Source organism: Athene noctua, chromosome 12 (genome assembly GCF_965140245.1).
Source record: "Athene noctua chromosome 12, bAthNoc1.hap1.1, whole genome shotgun sequence".
Lineage (NCBI taxonomy): Eukaryota > Metazoa > Chordata > Aves > Strigiformes > Strigidae > Athene > Athene noctua.
In genome coordinates this window covers 4,134,947-4,161,057 of record NC_134048.1, presented here as the reverse complement: position 1 = coordinate 4,161,057, position 26,111 = coordinate 4,134,947, and the positions used below count along the sequence as shown (strand labels likewise).

The 26,111-nt window shown below is 47.3% G+C and overlaps 1 protein-coding gene across 1 annotated transcript; it reads left to right on the top strand.

Annotated features, from left to right (window-relative positions):
* The first annotated feature begins 1,800 nt into the window (after window positions 1-1,800).
* On the top strand, window positions 1,801-15,724 carry HDAC3 (histone deacetylase 3). Its single transcript, XM_074915822.1, has 15 exons — window positions 1,801-1,914; window positions 2,170-2,252; window positions 6,984-7,126; window positions 8,528-8,609; window positions 9,379-9,435; window positions 9,531-9,586; window positions 11,589-11,722; window positions 11,996-12,076; window positions 12,165-12,238; window positions 12,468-12,532; window positions 12,867-12,956; window positions 13,073-13,131; window positions 13,563-13,642; window positions 14,031-14,188; window positions 14,478-15,724. The coding sequence occupies exons 1-15, from the start codon at window positions 1,860-1,862 to the stop codon at window positions 14,545-14,547; spliced, it is 1,287 nt and encodes a 428-aa protein (XP_074771923.1). The 5' UTR covers window positions 1,801-1,859; the 3' UTR covers window positions 14,548-15,724.
* Window positions 15,725-26,111: the final 10,387 nt, after the last annotated feature.

Here is a 26,111-nt window from a genome sequence, read left to right as displayed (position 1 = left end):
CCACTCAGGCGGCTCGGTGGCCCCGGCTGGACGCTATCTGGTGGCAGCACCTTGCGGAGCAGAGACTGGGCTATCGTCATGCTAAGTGAGCAGCCCCACGGAGACGTCAGCATGTTCCACGCATTTGCTGCTACACCCTTGTTGTTCAGCATATTTAAAGCCTACTTATTTAAGATGGTGGGTGCTGGACTTAGCGCTCACTGTGCCAAGGATTGCAGCTCTGAGCATCCCCAACCACAGTTGTGCCCTGTGGAGTCACAGCCAGAGGGTCCCAGAGTCCCCCAGAGCATTGTTGTTCCATGCTCAGGAGTTGGCACCCTAAAGGGAAACACTCACAAGGAGTGGCACGGAGGGAGCAGCATCCCCACAGTAAGTGGTAGAGCCAGCCAGAAGCACCATTTAATAATTTAACAATCCCATGATTTAATGGACCTTTGACACTAGTTTTCTCACCTGCTTGCAGCCAGCACAAAATCCGACGCCATCCTGCCGTAGCCTTGCTACTCCGCCAGCCCCATTCTGTGCAACCCGGGCCATGCACGCGTGAAGCTCCCCTTGCTGCATGCCGAGGGGTTTCCCTCCCGCACGTTTCTTACCCAGCACCAAAATCCCGTCGCTGAGAAACTGGGGAACATCCCAATCTGCTGTGGTGTCCATCCTTAGGCAGCTGTTGGTGTGCCCCTTGGGGCTCCTAGCCTTTTGTCTGCTCCTCTCTGAGACCCCATTTTACTGCAGGTGGTTCAGGCAGTCTGCCTCCAGCAAAGCATCTTTCGCCCCCAACCTCCTGCCTGCAGGAAGCAATCAAGAAGAGACCAGCCGGACCAAGTCCTTGCCAAGTGTCGATTTTGGCTAATTTGTTTTCTGAGCCTTTGGGCAAGACTACCTGCTCCTTTCATCCTTTCTTCGTTTGAGCCCACAGGGAACAGTTTTTTACCACCAGCGTCACTCATGGCCAAGCCCCGTCCCTCTCCAGCTCTGGGTAAAGTTCGGAGTTTTTTCCCCCGTTCTGCATGACTGCTTTTTTGTACACAGAGTTTTTCTGCCCAGCTTTTGTCCTCCACCTGCCTGGTGGTGCCTCCCTATCCCCATTCCCTGCCAACCCCAGTGGCTTATATTCAAAGGCTGCCGGTGGTCAGGAGGACGTGTTCCCTGGCACGGTGGGACCTGAGAGGGCTGCTCGGCTGGGTGACAGCCAGCTGTCCCTCACAGTGCAGGGCACTGCTCCCAGGAAGGGGACGAGTCCCACCAAGGTGTGGGTGCCCTTGGTGGGTGGGCTGTGGCAGTTAGGGGTGACTGAGGGGCAAACGGAGGTGAGCTGGTGAGCAGTTGGGGGTGACTAGGGAGCATCTGTAGAGTTACAGGAGAGGATCCAGTGAGCAGCTGGGAGTAACTGTGGGCAGCTGTGGGTAGGTGAGGGACAGCTGGGTGTGCCTGGGGCATAGATGTAAGGTTATTGGAGACACTTCAGTGGGCAGCTGGGAGCAGCTGGGAATAAATGGAGTCAGCTGGGGGGGGGGGGGGTGTGTGACTGTGGGTAGCTGGGGGTGATTGGGAGGCACGTGGGGGTAACTGGTGAGCAGCTGGGTGTGCCTGGGGGCAGGTGTAAGGCTATACAGATCGAGTCCAGTGGGCGACTGAGATAGCTGGGAGTAACTGGGGGCAGCTGGGTGTGGCTGGAGTGGGCGCTAGGACCACGGGGGCACCGCAGCGACGATCGCCCCGCCCCCAGATCCGCCCCCAGACCCGCCCCCGGCCGTCGGTCGCAGGCGGCGCTGCTCCGGCAGGCGGCTGCTCACGGCGCGGTCGCGGCGTGATGACGTAAGCGGGAACGCGCGGCGGCGGGTCCTGGCCTCTCCGCCATGGCGAAGACAGTGGCCTATTTCTACGACCCGGACGTGGGCAACTTCCACTATGGTGCGTCCTGGGGCCGGGTGGCGGGGCTGGGGGAGAGCCGGGGCGGTGGTGGAAGGGCCGGGCTGGGCCCGGTCCCGGCTCGGGGCGGGGGTATGGCCCAGCGCGGCCCTGGCTCGTCGGGGCTTCTTGGGGACGATCCCCTCACCCGGTCCCGGGGCCGAGCGGGCGCGGTGGGGGGTGGCTGGGCCCGACCCCGGGGATGGGGGGCGGTTGGTATTCCCCCCGCGATGACTCTCTGTGCTGTTTCCCTTCCAGGAGCGGGGCACCCCATGAAGCCGCATCGCCTGGCGCTGACCCACAGCCTGGTCCTGCACTACGGGCTCTACAAGAAGATGATCGTAAGCGGCGCTTCTCCTGGGGTCTAGCAGGGGACCCCCGACCCAGGCGGCGGGGGAAAAGGGGGCTGTGCCGGGCGGCTTGGGCGTTTTAGGCTTTGGCATGTGTGAAAGGTGCCAGAGACTTGTGCACTGTCCTGCTAGCTACAGTTGTGGCCTCCATGTTAAAGCCTGGCCTGTGTTAGTATCTTCTTCAGAGCTTTCTTGTGTTGCTGCTTCTTGGCCAGCTCCATTTTTGGCACAGCAGGTAGAGTTGTTGCAGACAAGACTTTAAGCAATCTCAGGCATTCTTATCAGCCTGAGCCCCAACCATACCACCTAGAGCTGGCTGGAAAGGCACCGTTGTTGGTTGTCAGCTTATTGTTCAGACTTGTGCAGATGGTGCTGTGCCTGGAGCTGCAACAGTGCTGCTGGGGACTGTGCATGAAATATCTGTAGCCACTTTTAGGAAGGACCCAGTGACCACTGTGAACTGTGTGATTGTAGAATAGTAACATGGGGAGAAAAAAAAAGCCCTCAAGAGGCTTGCTAATTCACGTTGATGCATTAATGGGTTCACTAATCTCATCTCATACCTGATCAGTGATTGTCTAACCTGCTCTTCAAAGCCTTTCTTGCCCAACCAGCTCAAACAACCCAGTCCAGTGCACTTTGGTTCTTACTATTAGAAAGGTTTTTTCTTCTGGAAAACTAGCCTGTGTAAACCTGATAAAAAACTTGACCAGCATGTAGCAATAATCAAAAAGAAAACTTAAATCTTCATCTTTCAAGAAACAATCTAGTTTGGGGATAATGGAATGTTACTTTGAGTGTGTGGTACCCTTCTTTTGAAGTATTTTATTTCACGTGGTACAAGCGAGATTGAACTGTGTTCCTTTCCCTAGAATCCTTGTTCATTTTTCTGCCCATTCTTGTGGCACAAAGCAAATGAAAAACTCTCAGGAGTACAGGGCATGTAACTTAATGCCTTATGATACAAGATCAAGATGGAAATGGTAAAAGTCTTCTTACCATTCTGCCCCTTTTGAGATGCCTTTTGCCCATTTTGACATGCAACCTGCAGCTGCTGATTGTTTTGGGGCAACTTGTTTTGTCTCGCGTTGGCTTATTCTTGTTTTTGGTGTGGCAGGATTGCTTCTGAGCTGTTTTGGACCACTGAGCGATTTAATTCCTGGGCTGACTGGTGTGATTACAGATCGTGCTATCTGATCCAGAGGCTGGGTGTAGCTGCTGCCTATTGTCTCCGCAGCCTGTGATCTGTTCGATGTGCCCTGGGGAAGGGCCTGTACCCAGAATGTTATTCTAAATGTTGTAAGCTACAGCTCCAGGCACTTCTGTTTTTATGTACATGTATGTATGTATTTATGTACATATATGGGCATACACACATGCATTTACAGTGTTTTTTCATGGGAATTACCTTGTTAAGAGGTGAAGATTGCATCTGTCACAGTCATCATCATGCATAGCTAGCAAACAGGGAGGGGAGGTGGAAAAGCACAAAACTGACGTTGCTCTGATCTACAAGGGATGTTAGGACTTTCCTTTGTCCTCCTTCTTTGTGCTTGTGCATCTCACATCTGTTCCTTGCCCTTCTGCCATCGGGCTGTGCTCCTCATGATGCTCTGCAAACCAGCTGCTTCCCCTGTTACTCCTGAGTCTGAACTGGATGACCCTGGAGGTTGTCCTGGGGTGTGTGATCTCAAAATGATTGTAGAAATCAACAGTGGGTTGTTGCTTGCAGTTGTAGATGATTGAAAGGATGCCAGGAACTGGCAATAGCCAGGTTTATTTTGAGGCTGTGGAGAAGAAAGTGTGATCAACTTGTGTCAATGATGTGTTTTCACATCTGCAGCATGCTTCAGGGATAAATCATGAGCTGCTGTGAAAACATGGTGATCATGCAGAGCTGTCGGACAGAAATGTGTAAATTCCAGTCTGTCTCCAGCTAGACCAGGCATTTCTCCAGACTGTGATCAGCTTCCCAGGTTCCCTCATCCCCACTATTAGGCATTAAGCAAAACTCTAAACAACTTTCACTGTGCCCTCAAAGACCTGACAAAGTATTTAGTTGTTGTGATACCAAAAAAAGTCTTTTTGTCAGTGTTGAAGTTGTATCACTGTGCACACAAGAGAGCAGGGTTAAACCAGTGGTTTTGATTCTGGCATGTTTACAGTGTCTTTTTTGCTGTATGGGCAGGACAAGGTGCAAAATTCAGTTTTCCTGCTTTTTATTTTTTAGGGCAAAGTCTGAACAGCCAAGCCAGTACAAGTTGGGCAGAGGGAAAAGCTAGATCTTTGCTGCTTTGTACCTGCCTGTCTGTGCTGCACAACTTTGTCATTATCTCTAGCACTGTACAGCTGCCTGCTGCTTGGCATGGGCTCAAGTTCAAGCTCTTCCGCTGTCAGCATAACTGCTTCTGTGGTGAGAGACTTGCAGATTGAGCAAATAGAAAATAAGCTGTCCCAAAACTAAAACTAAAGCACAATATTGATTTTTAAAGGAAGGTGCTGAAATAGACCAGTGGAGCAGTTCCTTGATGTAATATATAAAATTAGTTAGGTATGTTTAAACGTTAGGAAAAGCTTCCCTATGTAATTCCTTAGCAAAATTGGATCCAGCTGCAGTGACCTGCTGTTGTGCTTGCAGGAGGATGCAGCTGTAGTGCACTCAGGGCATGCAGACCTTTGCAGAGTTTATTTTTCAGATTTTTACAGTAAATGCATGAACTTCTATGAATAACTTCCCTAGAATTGGGGGTTTTCTTGCAGAAACAGCAAAAAGAGTATTCTGACATAACTCTTCTAAATGTCAAATCTGTGTCTGAATCAGGCAGTAGGCAGAGCTGTGCACTTCACCACATTTTTAGTCTTGAAACCCTTTTCTGGGCGTTTATATTTTCCACAAGATGCCTTCATGAAGCTGAAAACCTCAGCGGAAACTTCATCCTGAACAGTCAGTGACTGGCAAAGTTACGAGCAAATAAAAGCGGGAATTGTGGTCAATTGTGACTATAAAAGGTCCTGTTAACTTTGTGTTGTGGTAACATCATTATCCGCCCCCTCTGCCTCCTCCAAATAAAAGGCCGCTATCCTGTCAAGCTGGGTTCGCCTCTTCTCACCTTTCCCAGCTTACCTGTGGCTGTGGTGCACAAGAACGCGGCCAATCAAGGCTTGGCGTTGCCGAAAGGAGGAGAGTTGTCCCCCTGCTCACCTTCCTTGCTCCTCCGCTGAATCTCCCCCCTGCCTTTGTTGTGCTGTGTCTGGAAGATGTTGGATCCCTGCGTGAACTGCTGTGACCACAACCCAGCAAAGCCAGGAGAGTTTTCTGTGGAGTTAACAAAACGGGGCAGAGGGGGCTGAGTGCCAGAGCTTGCTTAGGAAGGTGGGTGGGATTGCTGGGAGCAGGGCAAAGGGTGAAAGAGGCAGGTTTCTTCTGTCAGCAGCTGAATCTGTCTTCAAACTTCTTGTCTTTTCCCCCCCCCCCCCCCCATTTCTGTTTTGATTCACACGTACCTACTTTTTATTGTCCAGTAGAGCTTATGGATATCTGCTGAGAGCTATTTATTCTCTGTGACAACTTTTTAGCATTAGTTTTGGTCTTGTTTGATTTAATCAGCCGTCTGGATTCCTGGGTGGTACCTGTGCAGAGCCCTCTTGGGGAATAAGTCTTGCCTTCACCCTTAGCAGCTGCACTAATGGTTCCTGCTTGTGAGTTTCTTCATCCTCCTTGTTTGAGTTGCCAGAGGCAGCAGCCTCTGAGAAGCACCAAACCCCACGCATCCATGTGAAAAACACCATACCAAATGCAGATCTGTTCAGGAAAGGAGATGATGGGTTTGTTAGGGTGTATTGCGTCTCTGAAAATTAACATGTTTCCTGCTTAGCCCAGGAAACAGGTGCATTGGTGCAGTTGCCCTGATAAATTTTCCCTTTGGAGACAAGCTCGTGCATCTTGCTATTTTTTCCATGTTCCACTTTATAGAAAAAGTGCATGCTTTAATTAAGAGAAATTGGGAAACGGAAAAAAGATCTCTTATTGATTTCAGTGCAACTCATCTCCTCTTGTCAGGTATGTGGTATTAAATTTTAATTTCCTGTATATTTAGGTATGTGCGTTAAGTGCTAAACTGGCAAGCCTGTATTGTCACAAGATCTTTAATTTGAATCCATCCAGTTCCCTGACTATTTTTTGCTGGCTTTCCAAAGGAAACGATATTTATGCAACTTTTCCATCTGTCTGTGAGCTTTCTCCAAATAACTTTTCAACCTATCAGCCCATTACAGCCAAATCTAACAGAGAGACTGAAACCACCCCTATATCAAGGTCTTAAAATTGTCTGAAAGCTGGTGGGTGACTGATAAGGGAATAGTGCCCCCCAGTGAAGAAAAAGCTGTAGTTTGAACTCAACTGTTCTATTCAGCTGGCTTGCCCAAGGAGGGGCGATGTGTGCAGTGGGGGGAAGGAAGGCATTAGAGAGTATGTGGCGAGAGCTGCAGTTATTATGAGAGGCAGGAGACAGGTTTATGGCTGAAAGAGAAAAATCGGTAGGAAAGCAGTCTTCATGGAGCAAGTTGTTGAATTTAAATGAACACGAATGTCAGGAAGCCAATATATTGGAACATTTTTTGATATACCTCGTGCAGGTTGTTTGTCAATTAGCTTGAGATTTCTTACAGCCAAAGCAAGTGCGTGTTTGGATGGGAAATAAATCTTGCCTTTCTCTCTTGCAGGTTTTCAAACCGTACCAGGCATCCCAGCATGATATGTGCCGATTCCACTCCGAGGACTACATAGACTTCCTGCAGAGAGTGAGTCCCAACAACATGCAGGGGTTCACCAAGAGCCTCAATGCCTTCAATGTGGGCGATGACTGGTAAGTGCTCTGTGCCTTCTCCAAACCCACCATCAGAAAGGGTGCTCCTGCATTGCTCATGTCATATCCAGAGAGCTCTTTCAGAATGTCCCATTCCTCATTTAGTTTTAACCAGAATGAAGTGTGTGTCCCTCCTGTGTATATCAGATTACGGGAACCTTCTTGATTCCTTTCCCATCTCTTTAGATCTTGCAGTCCTCCTTTTTAGATCTATATTTAGGCTGTAAGCCTGTTGGGTTAGAGACTGTATCTCTGCTTGTTCTTGCAGAGCCTCCAGTTCTTCTTGAACGTGGTAATTGTTTTTTTAAATAATTGCCTGTCGTTTTAGCTACTTTAATGTGTGCATGTTGAATTCAAGACAGCTTTGAGAGCCTGATTTTCAGGTAAAACTAAGAAGATACTCATGCTTCTGTACAAAACTACATGAGATCTTGTTGAGAATATTCAATTCCAATCTAATGTTAGTGAGATGAAACTTGAAAGAAATGTGTGGAAGGGCTCCATGGGTGACTGAGGAAATGGCAGTATGCCATGTCTGTTTGAGGATTGTAAAGGCTGCCGGAGTGTAAGATTGTTCTTATATTCTGTAGAGGGGGAAAGCTGTAAGTACTAACACAGGAGGAGTCATGTTAGCTAGAGAACAGTTTTATCCCAAGAAGGTATTAGTGTAGCCTGTTTTTTAGTATTTAGGCTGAGAATCAGGATACTGTTCTGTAACCTTGCTGCTCTGATGATCAGAAACCATCTTCTTAGCAGAAATGAGAATGAAAATAAAACCCCACAGTCTTTAAGCCATTGGTTGTCCGTGAATGAAATGCATGACATGATGCCAGCAAGCTGGTGCCACAGCGGCTCCATGTCCTGTGTTTCTGTACTCTCCTGGTGCCTGGGCTGGCTCTGCATCGTGGGATGGATCAGACCTTAGTGCTGTCTTAGAGCAGCGTTCATCTCTGGTTGCAGCATGCCACACACTGGGCTGTGCGCTCGGAAGCAGAGGAGGGACAGGATCTTCCAGGTAACAGGGGAGGTAGATAGTGCAGGGCAGAACCATCTTCCCCTCTCCTGATGTCCTCGCTCTGGCCACATGTCAGCAGGGCTGCAGGACTGACACTGGCTTGCATTATGAGCAGGGGAGCCTTTTCAGGATGAGCTTGGAAGCTTTGGTAATCATTATCAAATTCCCTGAGTTTCCCATTGTGTTTGCAGCCAGATTGCTCACCTGCTGGTACTCAGTGTGTTATAAACAGGGTCAGAGTGATCCCAAATTAACTCTTTCCACAGAGAATGAGTTGTGATCTTGCTCAGGTAACGTCTCTGGATAGTTTTATTCCTGGCTTTGCTCTGGAGAAATTGGGAGAAGTGAGAAGGTGTCCTGTTTTTGAATCATGGTTTCTTTTTCAGCCCAGTCTTTCCGGGCCTCTTTGAATTTTGCTCTCGCTATACTGGCGCTTCCCTGCAGGGAGCAACACAGCTGAACAACAAGGTAACTGAGCTGATGGGCTTATCTTTTGAAACACGGGTGTAAGCCAGCTGGTTTTCAGTTTAAGGAGAACCTTATGGATTTGTTTGGTAAAACAACATAGCAAGTGCTGCTGTGTTGCAGTGGAAGTACCTAGCGCTGTAGGATTGTTAAGCTTGGGGCCATTCCTGTACTGTCAGAAGCAACCATTTAGTAGATGTTTATTCCAGAGGGAGTCCAATAACACTAACGCTGCATGTGATGAAGTCACAAAGTACTCCTAGTGCTGTAGAACAAACCTGGGGTCTTCAGTGAAACTGACTGCTGGGAGACTTTGAAGGTGCTGCTAGGTCTCTGCTATGAAAATGCACTAAATGAGAGCATGCAGAAGGTCTGAAGAAGAGGGTCCCTCGAGAGAGTATTAAAAAAACCCCACAGAGATTTGAATCTTTTAGAGACCTGAGAAAGGTCTAATGAGTGTAAAGGACAAGTGCAGAAACAAACTGTATGTGCCAGGTCTCTGCCTGCTGCTGGCTGGCAGGGGAGCAGTGGTGGTGGGAGATGATCTTTTCTGGTCTAATGAGGAATGTAGAGCACAGGACTAATCCAGTATGGACACATTGTAGCCGAAGCTGTTGGCTGGGCTGAGCTTTAGAAAGGCCTGTGTAGCAGAAGGAAAGGCCAGAAGGGTGTTTATGGGCTGCAGGGCTGGGCAGGTTGAGGTGGGTGCACTGAGGAAGTGGGTGAAAGGTTGTTACCACTGTCACCTTAAACTTTATCTTTCCTCTCTTAGATCTGTGATATTGCAATAAACTGGGCAGGGGGCCTGCATCATGCCAAAAAGTTTGAGGTAATGAGGCAAATTTGCATATTCCTCTGTCTTTTTGAGGCCTAGACTCTGTGCTGATCCCGTTCTAATGCTATTTGGTTTTCTCTGTCTTTCAGGCTTCTGGATTTTGTTATGTTAACGACATAGTTATTGGCATCCTGGAGCTGCTCAAGTAAGGACATGGGGCAAATGCAGGGCTGTCCTGGCTGACCTGTGGTTTCCCTCTGCTGCTTCACTGTTCACTCTCTGTTTCCCCACCTCATTTGCCTTTCTAGAGACCAGGAAGGCCAACAACGTGGCTTTTGTCCTGGCATCCTCTTTAGGCACAAGAAGCAGGGTTTGAGAATCGGGGTATCTGACCAGTTTTGTTGCATGCAGCTTAAGGGATACAGAAGCGTTCTTCAATTCCATTTCTCATCCATCTGTGAAATACTCATTTCAGGGTCTCCTGAGTCTCAGCGTTTTTGCCACAGTGAACCTTTTGTAGGTAAATGCAAATTACGGCTCACTGGAGACAGTTAAATGACTCAAATCTTTCTTGATTTGCTTGAGTGGCTTAAGGACAGGATTTAAGCAACGCATGGATGATCAAAGGAGACTTGCTTTGAGTAGGAAAGAGGGATTTTTTTTTTTCCTTTTAGAAAATGAAAAATAAATTCAGAATGGGAGGAGGAGTTACAGAAGTACTTTCTGTTTCTTAGATTAATATGTGAGGGGGTTTTTTGTACTCTCAAATACCCTCCTTGTCACTGAATCTGAGACAAGATGTTATGCAATTAAAACAGATTTGGGACTGACCAGTCCATAGTTACATGACTGGTGGCAAGCTTACTCGCTCTCAGAGTCAGATTTATGGGGTGTACTTGTACCTACTTTCCCTCTGCCAGTCTTCCCTGTCTTGTGTTTTGAATCTCAGGTCTTCACACCCACTTTCTAGTCTCACATGAGTCCCCTATGCCAGAGGCTTCAAATTACAGCCCAGTTACCCCTCATGGGAGAGTATAATATGTCCCTGTTCTCTTGTTGCCTGTTTTCAGGAACCATTTCTGTAGCAGGTGGCTGCATACTTGAGTTTGCTTCCCACCATGGGAGTACTGTGGTTCCTCTGCTCTTAGAATGTTCTTTTTTACCTTTACCAGTGTACAAGGCCTGTGTGTATGCATCCCCTTTTTCTCCTTGCTGTCATTTGTGTATGGGATGAATAATCTGGGCTGTCTTAAGTAGTTTATGTCTGTCTTGGGAGACTGAGGCAAGATACTGGTCTGCTAATCGGCATGGGTCAGCACCATCAACCAGTTTGATCAGATCACTGCAAACATGCTTAAAGCCATGGTTCCAAGCCACTAGCCACAGGCTCTGCCTCTCTGTTTTGATGTTGTGTTGTTTTTTCAGGTCCCTCCCCAGTCCCTTAGAGTTATGTCATGGATGCCAGATCCCCTGTTCTTTGGGGACTGACCAGATTCAGTATTTCCCTGTGAAAAGTTGAAGTCCTCTCCAGCTGAGCAGACAGCTCTGGAGCTGACAGGCAGGGATGACTTAGGGCCATGTCTCCAGTGCTTGACAGCACATCAGCTTTGGCCATTACCCCAGTGCATTTACTTGTGATGATCTTCCTTTCGTCACCCTCTGTGACCCAGCAGGCTGCTTCTGCAGTAAATGCAGTCCAGCCTGATGTTCTTGGGACATGGTGCTGCCAGTACTCTGGCACATGCAGGAAGTAAGTGTTCCTACCTCTCTCTTGCCTAGCTTACCTTTCATTTCTTGATATGGTTAAAAATCATTGGAGCTCTTAAAGATTAATGGCATGTTGTTTGTAGAGGAAATTAAAATCTGCAACTTTCTAACACCCAGATGATTACAATAGGTTCTCTTCATCATGTGCTTTCCAAGATGTTTCTGGCCCCATCTGAAAACCATTTATTCTAATGTCTATTTCCAAGCACATCAGAAAAAAATGTTTTAGTGGGGAAGTATGTTTGACTGTATACAAATGTTTCATATCTAAACCATTTGATACGCCTCAGGTGGGACAGGTGAGTTCTTTTGGCAAGTGGGCTTGTGGGAAAGATGGTGGTGGTGGTTTTCAGAGTGCCAGGTGATACTGAGGCATGTGGGGAATAGTGAGGTTGGGAGTGATGCAGAGAGTAATGATGTTTTCCTCCTGTATTCAATAGGTATCATCCACGTGTTCTCTATATTGATATCGACATCCATCATGGAGATGGTGTGCAGGAGGCTTTCTACTTGACAGACCGTGTCATGACAGTGTCATTTCATAAATATGGGAACTATTTCTTTCCTGGTACAGGTATATATTCTCCCTTACAGTGTGAACCTGGCCTTACGTCAGAATCCTTTGAAAGCTCTGCTGGAGTGTGAAAGTGTAAAATCACAAAATTGGAGCTGTGGGGAGAAATGAGAGAAGAAAGGGCACGGAAAAGCAATTAGAGAGGAACAGAAGTATAGTTATTTGTAAGCAAGAGGGATCCTAGCTAGGTTAAGAGATACCAACCCAGATCTGGCTATTCTACACCTCTGAAGTCTTAAAGCTGTTGTGTCTCTCCTGCCTTTCCCTGGCCAGGTGATATGTATGAAGTTGGTGCAGAGAGCGGTCGTTACTACTGTCTCAACGTGCCTCTGCGAGATGGCATTGATGACCAAAGTAGGTGTTTCCTGCCGTTTCCCCTTGCCCAGGCGTTTGCTGCTCCTTCTGCTCCAGAGCCATGACAAATCTACTTTTCTCTCCAAAGGTTATAAACACCTCTTCCAGCCAGTCATTAACCAGGTGGTAGATTACTATCAGCCCACCTGCATAGTACTGCAGGTAAGGAAGCAAGGCTCTGTGCACATGTCCATCCCTTTCAGAGGCTGTAGGTTGGACGGGGCTGCTATTGATGTGTTGCCTTCTGTTCTGGGGGAATCAGGGTTGGTGTGTCCCAGCTGAGCTGCTGACTGTAACCTCTGGTGCGTGAGGGAGGCCAAGGGGTGGGGATGGTGATGTGTGCCTGCAAAGCAATGCCTCTAGTGAAAATCCGGTTGTTCTTTTTCCCCAGTGCGGTGCTGATTCTCTGGGTTGTGACCGTTTGGGTTGTTTTAACCTCAGTATAAGAGGACATGGGTAAGTACGGCAGGGCTGGGGCAGAGCAGTTTAGTTGAAAGACTGTCCTTTAGTCTGAAGGGCTCTGAGTCCTCTGCTTCGAGGCTTGAGCTTTGACTTCAGCCTTCCAGCAATACCAGCAGTTTTGGGGTTTTTTTAACTCTTGTGTGACAGAAGAGGATCTCAGAATGAGGCTTTGTACAAGGTGCTGCAGAGTGATGGTTCACAGAGTAGCATGTGGTTGAGGCTCGTGCATCACACCAGCTGTGGTGGTGATTGAGTGCATGGTGGCATTTCTGACCCATGAGTGTGCTGCAGTTAACAGTTCTGTCATTTTTTTGTTTGGGGTTTCTAGGGAGTGCGTGGAGTATGTAAAGAGCTTCAACATCCCCTTGCTGGTACTGGGAGGAGGTGGTTACACAGTCCGCAATGTGGCACGATGCTGGTGAGTCTCTTCTCTGCTAGTTGAAGGTCCCTGGTTAAACAATTGCTGTGGGCTTTGTCCCTGCATGTATCATGTAGCTTTCTCTGGACTGAGCTCATCTTATTCCATGTTTTCAGGACTTACGAAACATCGTTGCTTGTAGATGAAGCAATTAGCGAAGAGCTCCCATACAGTGGTAAGTTGAGTCCTGTTTTTTTTCCTCATTAGCTGAGCTGAAGTATTTGTTATATCAATTGAAGAATTAACACTTCTATTCTGCATTTGACAGAGATAAGACCAGGGCCAAAGTGACAGCGCTTTCTGAGCTTAGGTGACCTTAGTCATCTATCTCCTACCACTCACCTGTAGACTTTGCTGGGCAGACACACCCTTACTGTGTCATGTGTCATCTAATTTGAATTGTTTCCTGTTCAGTGAGCTGAATGTTACTTTTGCTCACTCTGTTAACAGTTTAATATAATTCCTTGCAGTTGCAGAGCTGTACGTCATTGCTTTTTAGGGTCTGATCACTCCTAGCATGGTGGGAAAGCGAGCTCTGCGCTCTGCAGAGCAGTGCAGGCTGGCTCCCTTTCCTCTGTGTTGCAACTCTTGCTTGTTCCATCACAGAGTACTTTGAATACTTCGCTCCAGACTTCACCCTTCATCCCGATGTCAGTACAAGGATTGAAAATCAGAATTCCAGGCAGGTCAGTGCTTGCAGCCTTATTGCAGTATCAGCTATGTATTTCCGAAATCTTGTGCTTGGCGCTCAGTCCAGGTAAAGCCCAGGCAAGGAATTCTTGTGGGGCAGAAAACTGACAAAAAACAAGCAGAACTTTTCTTCTGGAATGTCAGAAAGTATCAGAGCATTTGAGAACCTTGCTGCGTTGTCTTCCTGTTTTCTGTGTGTTTGAGTATCAATGATTGAGTTAATTCTCCCACCTCCTCTGCTATGATAAATAGCTTTTTGCATAATCTTTTTCCTCATGGCCACCACATAGATGATGCAGGCAAGTAGCAGTGCTAACAATTGTGGCGCTCTGCAGCCTACCAGATATCACTGTGGTAATCCCTCTCTATGTTTTCTCTATGCAGTACTTGGATCAGATCAGGCAGACAATATTTGAGAATCTGAAAATGCTGAACCATGCTCCTAGTGTGCAGATCCATGATGTTCCTTCTGACTTGCTCAGCTACGATCGCACAGATGAGCCTGATCCAGAGGAAAGAGGCTCCGAGGAAAACTACAGCAGGTACCAACTCTTGTTCTGGAGAAAGGGGCTTCCCTTTCTGTCCTTGCCCTGATGGGCAGACCACATACTGGAGACCGTCTGGTTCCCAGAACAGATACTAAGTTATTTCTGAGTCTGTGGCTTTATCCAGGGAGCCCCTCTGTAGAAATGTGTGGTCTCCTCACATAACATTTCATGGGGTGTTTGGGTGCAGGGCATCTTCTGACCTTTGGCAGGTGACCTGGGCATTCTTCTCTGGCCCCAAGGGTGCCAGGGCTCTCATTGCTGATGGTGATTGTCTTTCCTCCAGGCCTGAAGCTGCCAACGAGTTTTATGATGGTGACCACGATAACGACAAGGAGAGTGATGTTGAAATCTGAGGGCTCTGGACTGTGGGGGGTCCCGATTGGACATGGGTGCTTGGAGCAGATAACTGGGCCACGTAGGAGCCAGTTAGCCCTCCCTTCGTATTTAATTGCATGTGGTGTCAGCAGAAACAACACCACTGCAGTCTTCTGTTACCTGGAGAGGCAGAGAGCAGTGAAATGTGTTCCCTACTTTCCACCATGTGTCATGGTTCCAGCTGTCACCGCTCTGGGAAATTCAAGTAGCGCTCGAATCTGGGCTGTGTACTGGCTGGCAGCTGTGCAACTGCCTTCAGAGCCTGACCCATGCTGGTTCAGTCACCTCCTGTAACTTCCATGTGGGCTTCTGCCAGCAAGGTGGGAGCTGGAGTGATTGTGCCTACAATCTCTGCCTCTCTTGAGCAGCAACAGCTGATACATCCTGCTCTCCCTGGCCCTGCACTCAGGTACCCAGTCGACTGTCCTCTGAAGCCTGCACTGAGAGTTGCTTCCTCATGTCCCTCCGAACCATCTGATGCTCCACAGCTCAAGGAAGACTATTCAAGGAGACAAGGCCAGTGGTGGGATAGGGGTCAGGAGTGTCCCTGGAGCAGGGAGCAGCTTGATGGAGCAGGATAGAAGAATGTATGCAGAGCACAGTCTTCTTCATTCCCCGCCCCCCATACTCAGTTTCATGTTCACAAATGAGTACTGCAACACTTTGCCAAGTTGGACCTAACTTCCCTGTTTTCTTTATTTTCTGAGAGGCTAAAATCACTGTGGAACAGAGGTTTGGCTGCCAAGGTCAGTACATAGTGTGTCTTGCACCTCTAATGTAGCTTCCAGCTGTGTTTTATCCGAGTTCACACATGGCCCTTCTGCGTGTTAGCAAGAGATTTAGAGCTGCTTGCTCGGAGTGGAAACCATTCCCTCTTGACTGTACCCAGGAGATGCTGCTCTGCTCATGGGTGAGGGAAGCTGCTTCCTCCAAGTCCTGTTGTCTTGCCCTCACACAGCAGAGATTTCTCTTGGCCATCCATTAAATCCCAGACTTTGCTGCTCCTTCTTCCAAGTCATCTCCTGGTACCTGTTGTGGTTTGGAGTGTGCTGTTTGGGAGGCGGGAGGGGTTTAGCCTCTGACTGTCTGTACTGTTCTATTTGTTTACTGATGTCCTTAAACATTAAATGAAGAGGCAGTATTTTTCTTACCTGACCTGTTGTTTGTCTATTTAATGCTCACATCTTTTTGGCTCCTGTCCTCTCAAGGTTTGAGACCATGCATGTTGCCCTGGGCAGGGCAGTGTCCTCTGCTGTCTGACCTGTCTGGTGAAGGAGGGCATTCAGCTCCTACAGGTGTATGCTGGTGAATTTTCAGCCGCAGTGCACAATGAGGAGGGCACCCTGAATTCCCTTACAAGAGGATGAGTGGACTGGTGGACACTCCAGCTTATGCCTCCAATTTCAGTAAAAGCTTTGCAGGAAGCTGCAGAGCTGACTGAAGAAACCTTTCCTGCAGTGATACCACAGTTTATCTGAGTTGCAATTGCCATAAGAGCCTGCTTTTTGCAGTCTCCTAAAGCCCTTGTTGGTGATTGTATTTGTCACTAGACCTGTTGCTATCTCCCTCTTTGCTCCCCTTCCCCAGGTCCACAACACTTGTCCTTTATCAAATAAGCTTATGCTGGCCTGCGTGGATTGACATTCCTCTTGCATCTCATCTTTGCCAATAAACCTGTAGAAAAACAAGAGAGGTAGAAAATAAAAAGGTATTTAACTTGGGAGATGAGGGCTGGAGACAGCAACTTGACCAGATCTGTTGCTGTGTTCACAGGCGCTGCCTATTCCCTTTAGGATGTTTACACAACCACCAGCCCAAGGCTTCAGCTTTGTGAGAAGGAAGTAAAGCTTGGCCAGAAGGGAATTACTGTTTGTGTAACCACAGTGTGAAACAGTCAGTAAGTCAGTGTTACTCTTGCTACAGTTAGGTGCTCAGAGAAAAAAACTGTGGTAGAATTAGACTAGGCACAGAGAGGGATGGTAGGCCATCTCCTCTATGAGGAATGACTTGGTGGGTGAGGATTCTTAGCTGGGGAGAGAGAGCTGAGCTGCAAAAGAGTTTGTAAGGTCTATAAAACCAGAAATGCTCAACAGCATTTCTCCAAATATGTCAGTCTTAAAGGAGCATCAAGTGAAACTGCCAAAAGGCCATCTTGAAAGAAAGAGGCTACTTTACACACACCTAGTCGACCCCTATTTCATCAGCTGTGTTTGTTTTTAGTATTCTGTAACTGAGGAAGTCTTCTTTGCAAATCAGAAGACACAAAATGCTGCACTGTTGACTAGCTAGACACGTGAAAAAGAAACACTTGTGTCTGAATAGAAAATAAACTTGTTTTATTCTGGTTTGCCATCTCACCTGGTGCCAGGCAGCTGGCTTGTTCCCTCTGCTGCTGCCATCACCCCCTGTAGCAAAACTGATTTAGAGGGGGAAGCCAGGCCCCCACCTGGGGCAGCAGGCAGTGTTTTCTTCTGAGGGGCAGGCTTGTAATTCTCTCTCGCCTGGGCAGATGGGAATGACTTTACCTTGCAGATTCCCCAGCTAATTCTTCCTGTCAGTGCTGTCCTGGCTTTTTCTTTCCAGAGCCCTGCTATATCCTGTGTTTTGAAATGGGGCTGGAGCTTAAAAATATCATATTACCTGGGTTTCTAAAGGTGGATTTGTTTTTGTTTTGATGTTGGTTTTTTTTTTATGGAAAGGGCTAGCAAACAAATTCAGGCTCTAAAGCCTTCTTTATTTTCCTTGTATTTTTGCACTGCAGCAGAGCTGTCAAAAATAAGAAAGCACACACTACACTGGCTATCCAGTATTTGCAGAGCCACTGGAGCTGCATTAGACCAACGTTTATCCCTGGCATCGCACAGTCACGCACGCCCAGTGCCAGGGTGAGACCGACCCCCCCAGCACCAACCCAGGTACCCCGGCGAAGGCAGCAAACCAGCACCTGCTGAGCCGTAGCTGATGCCCACAGGATGGGTAGGCTGCTCCCAAAAGCGGGATCTGCTGGAGCTAAATTTAATTCTCTGTCGAAATGTCTGAGAACACCCGCACTTGCACCTTCCTGGGCAGCGGCGGCCGCTCCTGCGGTGGAGCGGGGCCGGGGGGGGTGAAAACGATTTTGGGTGCTAGAGCGTTTTTTTCCCTTTCTTGCTGTTTTTCTTACTGCTTCTCTTGTCCGCTCGCCCAGCCCCGTCCCTCCGTAGCCCCCCCACCAAGGGGAGGTGCTCCCGGCCCGGGGGCGGGGCCTAAAGGCGGGTCTCATGAATATTCATGTTGGCGTGACGCTGCTTTGGCGGGCTCGCGGCGGTGAGTGCAGCGGGGCCGGGGGGTCCCGGGGCCGGTGTCGCGGCGCCTCCGCGGGGTCCGGCCCAGTGTTCGGGGCGGCGGGCGGGGAGAGCGCAGCGGGCGGGGAGAGCGCAGCGGGCGGGGAGAGCGCAGCGGGCGGGGAGAGCGCAGCGGGCGGGGAGAGCGCAGCGGGCGGGGAGAGCGCAGCGGGCGGGGAGAGCGCAGCGGGCGGGGAGAGCGCAGCGGGCGGGGAGAGCGCAGCGGGCGGGGAGAGCGCAGCGGGCGGGGAGAGCGCAGCGGGCGGGGAGAGCGCAGCGGGCGGGGAGAGCGCAGCGGGCGGTCCCGCCGGCTTCTCCCGCGCCTCTGGCTTTCAGAGGCGCTAACAAAAACTCGGGATTTTTTTTCCCCTTATTTACCGTTGATCGATATAAAAACACTGGTTGTATTATTTTTTAGCTTTAGTTGCTGCTTGGGTACTTGATTCAGACCCCTGGGGCTTGGCGAACTGCGGTGCTGCTTTCCTTCCTAAAAAAAAAAAAAAAATAAAAATATATATTTAAAAAGTGTATTTCATGTTTTCATTCTTACCCTTTAATTTTGTATTTTCAGGAGGCTCCAGAAATACCGAGTTCAGCCCTCGGTGTTGCTCGTTTTGAATTAACGCCTCAGCCCGGGGTCCCAAGGCTTTTTGCACATCAAAAGGTGAGTAGGAGCTGTTTGAGCTCCTGTTACGGCACCGGCTGATGGATGCGGTGAAAATCTGCTACTGTGAGTTCATAAAAACCGAAAATGACGCTGTTGATAATCAACTAACGCCGTTTATTTTAAGGTTTCCAGTAAGGCTGCGTGGACACCCCAGCACGGGATCCAAAGCCTTTCTGGAGTTCCTCTGTTACGGAAAGCAGAGGCAAAGCCTTGCTGGATGGGCACCAAGCAGGGTCCCGATTACAGGTCTGTGGTTTCTTTGTCTTTGTTTTTTTTCTTTGTTCTTCTCACTGTCGCGGAGATGCTGGGCTTTTGGAGTTAATTAGCCTGTTTTAAAGCTGGTGATTTTCTAGGCTATTAAACCTTTGTCAGCTGTAAGGAGGGGGAGAAACATTAACGTCTTATCTTCTTCTCTAGTCTCCCTGTTTGGCCTGTTAATTAGCGAGAACATATTTTTTGCAGGAGTTTTCTCTTTGCTGCTGTTAATATTGATATTATCCTCCCCCAAGGGTCCCAACTCCTGAACTTGGATGGTGTATTCAGGATTTTGGGAGCGCAGGGGCCTTTATTGATTCCAAAGTGTGTGATTGAGATGGTAAAAAAATATCTCTCCCAGTCCTGATACTGTTGGATTGGAACAGAGGCTAATAACTGCAGAGTAAATTTTCCAAAGAGCACGCAGAGATGAAGGATGCTGCTTTGTTTTTCCTCTTGCTCGGAAGCCTTTGATGTAAGCCACGACTCCTACCTTGGGGACACTTTTTCTCCTTCTCTTCTCTGCAGCCTAACACAGGCTGGAAGGCAGGTTTCCTCCTTTCCTAATTTCGTTTTTCAGGATGTAGAAAACCAATTCAAGCTCTTTGGGCTGAAACACAGCCCTGTTAAGTGACATCAGTGGTGAGGGAAGGCACATTTTAAGTGTGTTTGGTGAGTAGGTGTCAAAAATGCACCTTTTCCTATTGCAGACCCTTTGAGTAATGTCTGTGCTGGGTGATGCTCTTCTCTTCCAGCTGCACAAGCAGAAGTGAGAGGGACTGGGGTGCTCAGGGAGCAGTGCAAACCTCAAGGGGTGCAGTGATGCCAAGAGAGCTTTGGTCCCCTGCCATCACTCAGCCCCAGCAGCCCACCCTGGGATCACCTTTTGTTGTCCTTCTTGTCCCTTTTATTGAGCTTGGATTGGAGGGAGTCCTTCCTTCCTCTTTAGTGCCTTAGGGATTCACCTGGGGTATCTTGTGTTTGCTTGTTTGCTTTTATTTGCTGTGCTCTGTTTAAAAAGCTTATTGTAGGTCTTTGTATTTCTGTCAATAAATTAAGTGGTGTTTTATGCACTAAAATAAAGGAAACATACAGGATTTCTACCCAGGAGTTAGATGTCCAGCAAAACCTGTCCTTGTAAAATATTGTCAGCCTTCAGCCTAGTGAAATATTTAGCGTGTTTAACAGTAACGTAACTCAAATGCCTTTAAATATACAAGCTCTGCCCTTGTTCCTGCTCTGCCTGGGGGAATAACTCCCAGCAGGTCATAAACGGTATGCTCTGCTGTGCTTTACCAGTTTTAAAGAATAAATAACCAGCAATGCCTTTCTTAGCACCTACACTGAGCAAGAACCTGCAGCAGCAAGAGCATAGATGCTTTTGGGCAGCTCCAGAGCCATGGGCAATGGTACTCAGACCAACAAACCCTGGTTAGTGCACAAGACTTCACACTTGCTCAGAATGACAAAACATTTTCTGCATGGAGGTAGATGAAGTCAGTGTCCTTTATAAGCAACTGTTAATAGCTGGCCAGGCAGCTTATCTACAAACCAAAAATTGCCTTCGACTGCAGCTGCGTGTCTTTGAACACAGGCATGTTGCTTTTTCCTTTCTTGATCTCAGCATGGGCTACTGAGAGGTATCTGGGGCAGGGAAACTCATTTACCAGGTGTCATCAGCCTTGGGGTTTGTGGTCCTTGGTGGCAGCTGAACTGTTGAGGACAATTTTGCTGGTGTGGTGGCTCTAATTCTGCTCCTAGGTTTTCCCATCAATGTGGGCTGTTTGGGTAATTTGCCTTTGTGTTGTTTTGTAAATATTTTACATTCCTAGCTCTGAGTACCATTGTGTTTTGTTTTTTTTAATGGCACATGAACTGCATGTTCCTTTCTTTGCTCTCCAAAGTTGTTTGCAAGGTTTCAATGTGCTTAGGACAGGGTTTGGAGAAAAATAAGCTTGCCTCAGTGGGCTGAAAGCAGGTTTTTGACAGAGCTGTGTCTGTGGTTTCTGTTGGAGTGGATTTTAGCTTTCTAATAAGACTAAAATCCGATGGGTATTTGATAAGCTTAATAGGTAGTTGTATTTGCACCACACTTGTGTAATAACTCGTGTTGGAAATGGTGCTCTGCTTGCTGAACCTGCTCATTCCATTAGTGTAGGTGTTTGAAAATCAGTATCTTCAACAGCTGGAGAGGAACCTGAGTGAGAAGAAGCAGCAGCCTCTGAGAGAGAAGGACATGACAGTCCAGGTGAGATGGCTTGCTGCTACCTGTATCCAGTGCTGTGAGTATTCCTGACCCTCGCTGCTGCCTCTGCGCTGGGATCAGGAGGAGATGCTCCAGGCTCTGCAGTGGCTGAAACACAAAAACTCCAGCCTGGCTTTTACATACAAATTTCAAAATCTTCCCAAGTTAAAACAGGACCTAAAACAATAGTCCCTTGAATAAGTCAAAAGAAAGGTATGTATATAGACAGTAAGTGTTAAACCTTACCGGGGTAGTATATCACAGTTCTTTATTTAGCTGCTTACTGAAGCCTTGCAGGAAGCTTTCAGGCAGCAATTAAGCCAGCCTTAAATTGTGATAATAAAGATTCAGCTGTCCTTGTTTCACCATTCGGCCAACTACCACAGCTTGGTTTTACAGGAACAGAAGGAATTATGGAGCTCTGCAGCCAGCAATGGCATCTTTTCTTTAAATACAACTTTTTGAAAGTTCCTGAAGTTGATATTCAGACTAGAGTTTTTACTATAAAGAAAGCTTTGATGCATTATGAATGTTTTGGGTATCTCTCGGTATGTTTAAGAATGTTTCTTTGCAAGAGAGAAAATTAATGAAACTCCCAATTTCAAAAATATGTAGCTTTTATGTATTAAAAGAAGAATTATGTCAAACGACAGGCCCACTTGCACATTTTTAATTTGGGGTGAAGATGTTTACATGCTATCTGCAGATAAGTATCTTCTGCCCTAAACCTGAATAAGCCTTGACTGCTTTGAGATCCTTTCAGAACCTTGGCTGGAGATCTGTTTTTTAGAGGGGAGAGAGAAAAAAACCCACCTGTTTCTTGGACCAGGATTTCCAGTGAAGTTTCCTACTAATTTCTGAAGCTGGGGACTAAGCTATGTGGCCATATTATCTCTGAAGTTCACCTGATGCTTTTTTTTTTGTCAGTTTCTCTGAGCAGTTTGACTGAGATGTTGCATTCAAGTGCTGAGTGTTTCTATACCTGCTTTCTAGACCCTCTCCACTGTTTTCAATTCCTCTGGTCCCTCATTACCCCATCTCTCCTCTATAAATGCTGTGTAAATCATGTTGCAGCTCAGCCCTTTCCTCCTAGCCTAGTGTCTGGCAGTGCCTGCCCTTGGTTCCCTCTTGCTGCTCCTGCCACCCCAACACTTGGGGTCTTTGGTTTTTTGATGGCAGCTGATAACATTCACGCATCTCTCCTGCAGTTCTTGGGGTTGACTTGCTGTCTTGGGATCCCCTCTTTTTTTTTTTCCACAGCATTTCTGGAAAGTGCTAGGATTCGTGATGCCAGTGTGGTGCTCTGTTCATAGAAAAGTACCCTTTATTTTTCTTTTTTCCCACCATGCCATTTTGTGGCATCCTAGCTACTTAGATCTGTACTGAGATCCATGTTTGGGATGGAGCTGATGGATTCCTGTGTGTAGGGCCAGGCACCTCATAGCAATATGAATACAGGCGATCTCAGAGCTTAGTCTAGTGGTTTCCTGCATAAATGACCTTTTTTCTTGTCTTCCCTCTGTAAGATGCAATTAAAAATTAATGTGGGATCTTGGTGTGGGTGCTAACAGCCTCATTTGAGGAGGAGCAACTCTGGAGGGGAGAGGGGACATTTCTTCCGTAAGTTTTTCAGCTGGCTTATTGTCTTCCTCACAGCTCCTATGGGATGCCAAGCAGATGTGAGATCAACTAATGCCTGAAGGTTTTTGTGAACAGCCAGTCAAAAAACCTTGTCCAGTATCCAGAGAGAACCAGCCTCAGCTTCTGCCATGTGGTGTCTGGCCAGGCACCTCAGGGCAGTTGTTGGAACGGACAGAGAAAATGGTGGTGAAGTTTCTTCCTCTTTACTAAATCTTTACTATCCCCACACTGTTTTGCTTTGCTTTTTCCCATGCTGTACATTTTCTGATACCATCATCTCAATCATCTACTTACCCTGGGACATACAAATACTTTCCATCTCCTTGTCTAGCCCTGTGGGGCTGCAACTGCTCTGCCCTCTTTTTGTGGCTTACTCTGCTTGTCTCTGATTAGCTTTCTCAGCTCATCTATGAGGTCTTGATGCACTTCAGTATTTCTTCCTTGTCTATGTATTGGTGGGGTTTCTTTGTTTTGTTTTTCCACTGCTGTGCAGTGGTGACCTGTTTTATCTTCACTGGGAATGAGCTGGGGTTCTTCCTTGTCCCTGTGTGTGCTCTTCCCTGCTCTCCTTGAGTGAACTGAGCATCTCTCCTTCCTCCCAAATCCGTACATACCTTCCATGGCTCCTGGAGTCTGAAGCTTCCCTGAAACGCTTTCTTTTGCTAGCAGGGTGCAGTCTGAGATGCATCCCTCCCTTTCTTGTCTCTCCTCTGTCCCCTGTCAGCAACAAGGGTATTGCAGATGTTTGAACAGTGCTGTGAAGCAAGTATCTTCAAAGTTTTGTTCTGCTGAGTGTTCTCACTTGGGAACTGTGTCCATCTTGCTCTGCTTTAGAGCTGACTTGGTCTTGGACCTTAATCCAACTATTTTCTCCTTAATTTGGAACAAAAACACTGCTGGGCACAGAAGAGGGGATGCTTCTCCTGTCAAGAACTGTTGACCCAAAAGTCCCCTCCACAATGCAGGATGCTGTGAAGCTTCTGTCTACCCTCTGTGTCCTTCCTCAGCCCTACAGCCTGTATGTGGGGGTACAAATCCTGTCTCTTGCTGTGCTTTGAGCTCTCCACTGTTACTGGCCTCTCTGTGAAGTCTCTCTTCTGACTCTGGTTCCTCATTTTAGAGTTGGTCTGCACAGGTGCACTCCTGTCCTGATAATGAGGGAGCTGCTGATCCTCTCTCATGGCAGGGATGAGTGGGCTCTGGAGGTACTGAGCAGGAATGGATGAGGTGGAGCAATTCCAGCCTTCTTTGGATGGCCTGAAGGGTGGCACCTCAAGGGCACTGAAGGTATTTAATTCCTCAGCTTTTGTGGGCATGGCTCTTGGAGTCTGACACAGAAGCTGGAGACCATGTAGCAGAATGGATTTGGTATGGATGAAATACCTTTGGTTTTGCCACTTTTTTCTGCTGCAGCTTTTTGCATGGTCTTCTGGCCTTGTAAGTCCCAATCCACTGAGTTCCAGCTCATGATCAGAAGTTTTCTCTCCTGATTTTTTTGTTTCGTTGTTTTTTAGGTGGCCTGTGTGTGCGGCTGATCATTGCCACAATCAACCCTTCTGATGAGCTGAACTTCAGACCTGACGTTTGTGGGGAGCTGATGTGTCCTCTATTTCATCACCTTCTCAAGGTGAGGAGCAGCTCACTTCTCTACTTGATCCAGAAAGTGGAAGAGGCAGCTATTGGTTCAGGCCTGGCTTTGATGTGAGTTGGGCAAGAGTAAAGTAGTGAGTCAAGATCCTGTTGTTGCCCTGCTAACTCCCAAGCCCTCCTTGTGGGTGAGAGACAACCAAACCCTTTCCTTTCCTGCCCCCAGAAGTGGTCCCTGCACTCTTTCCACTGAAAGATCAGTTCTGGTATCATTCCCTCAGGCACTAAATCACCTCATCAGAAAGCAGAATGGGAATTTAAGGCTAATTTTTTGACAGGAAAGTGAGAGGCTTTAAGAAGGTGGCAGGAAGAGTCTGCTTCCATGCAGATCTATGCCATCTGTGCTGTTGGATGGGACTTGCAGCACAAGAGCTTGAGGTGGTCTCCTTCTATGGGCTTTGGTGATGGCATGTATGGCTAGTGCTGCTTGGCTGTGGTCTGCAGCTGATTTACTGCTCTTCTTACTCCAAATTATTCTTAAAAACAGATATAAGCCTAAACTAACAAAATTACAGTGGTTCTTCTTGTGCCTTTGCCTGCAAAGAGTAGAGGAGAAAATTCCTTAAATTCTCTGGTTTTCACAGCTGTTTTGTCTCCCTTTTTTATTAAAGTGGCTTTTTTTTTTTTTTCATTTGTGAGGAAGACGTGTAAGACTTTTTAGGCAAAAGAGAGAGGAGTATTATGCAGAGGATCCCCAGAGAAATCCTCATGCAAAAGGTGGTTCTCACCTAAAGGGTTATTGCAAGCTTAAAGTTGCTTGAAATTAGTTCAAAATTTTTTTAAAAAACACAAAAGGTTAAATAGCCTGCATACCTTTCTTTTCTATATCTATGCACATACCCCCTCCATATGTCTGCCACTGTGATTAAATACACCAAGGGTATAATCCAGGAAGATTTGGTGTAGAACAAACTCCTTTTAAATCTAGTTATTTATGTGCTTCCTTGCAAATGATTGCAGAGTTTATGACTTTCAATACTCAGATGATTATTGTGGATTTTTTACTTTTGTGGTTTATGCTCTCCATTTTGAAAGTTGACTTTCAGAAGAGGAAACACAAAACAGGACAGATCATTAGATGGAAGAGAATAAAATAAATCAACTAAAAGTCTCACATAAAGTGAAGATGAAGGAAGGAATTTCTTGGAATATCTAAGAATAACTGAGATAATTTTCTTCTTCATGAGGTCACTAGCAACTCCTGAGCTCTCTGGAAGTTGTTTACTGAACTCATTCAGGAGTAGTTGCTCCTGGGTGAACGGCAGTAAAGGTTGCTGCCAGCAGGACGGCTGAGCTCGCTGTTGCCTGTGGGAACAGAGAGGGAACTTGTACTGCAGGGGCTGAGGATAAAGACCAGTTTAGAGCAGAAATAGGTGACAGCCAGTAGCAGGGGAGATGCTAGTCAAAAAGCTGAGGGTTGACTGGAATGCAGTCTACTTACTGTTCATCTCGTGATGCTTTATTGCTTCTATCGGAGATTCTGAGAAGTAAGAGACCCCATGTTATCTAGAAAGCAAGCTTGTTATTTAAAATATCATACTGTAGGGGATCAGACCAAATGTTTTGACATCGTGCTTAGGGATATGACATAGCACTTAGGGATACGGTGTAGTTGGGAACTGTCAATGTTAGGTAAATGGTTGGACCGTATGATCTTCAAGGTCTTTTTCAACCTAGACAATTCTGTGATTCTGTTTGATTACTTGGTCTGCCTGAATGTCTAGCCCCATGTCCTGCATGTGACAGTGAGTAAAAGCTGGTGCC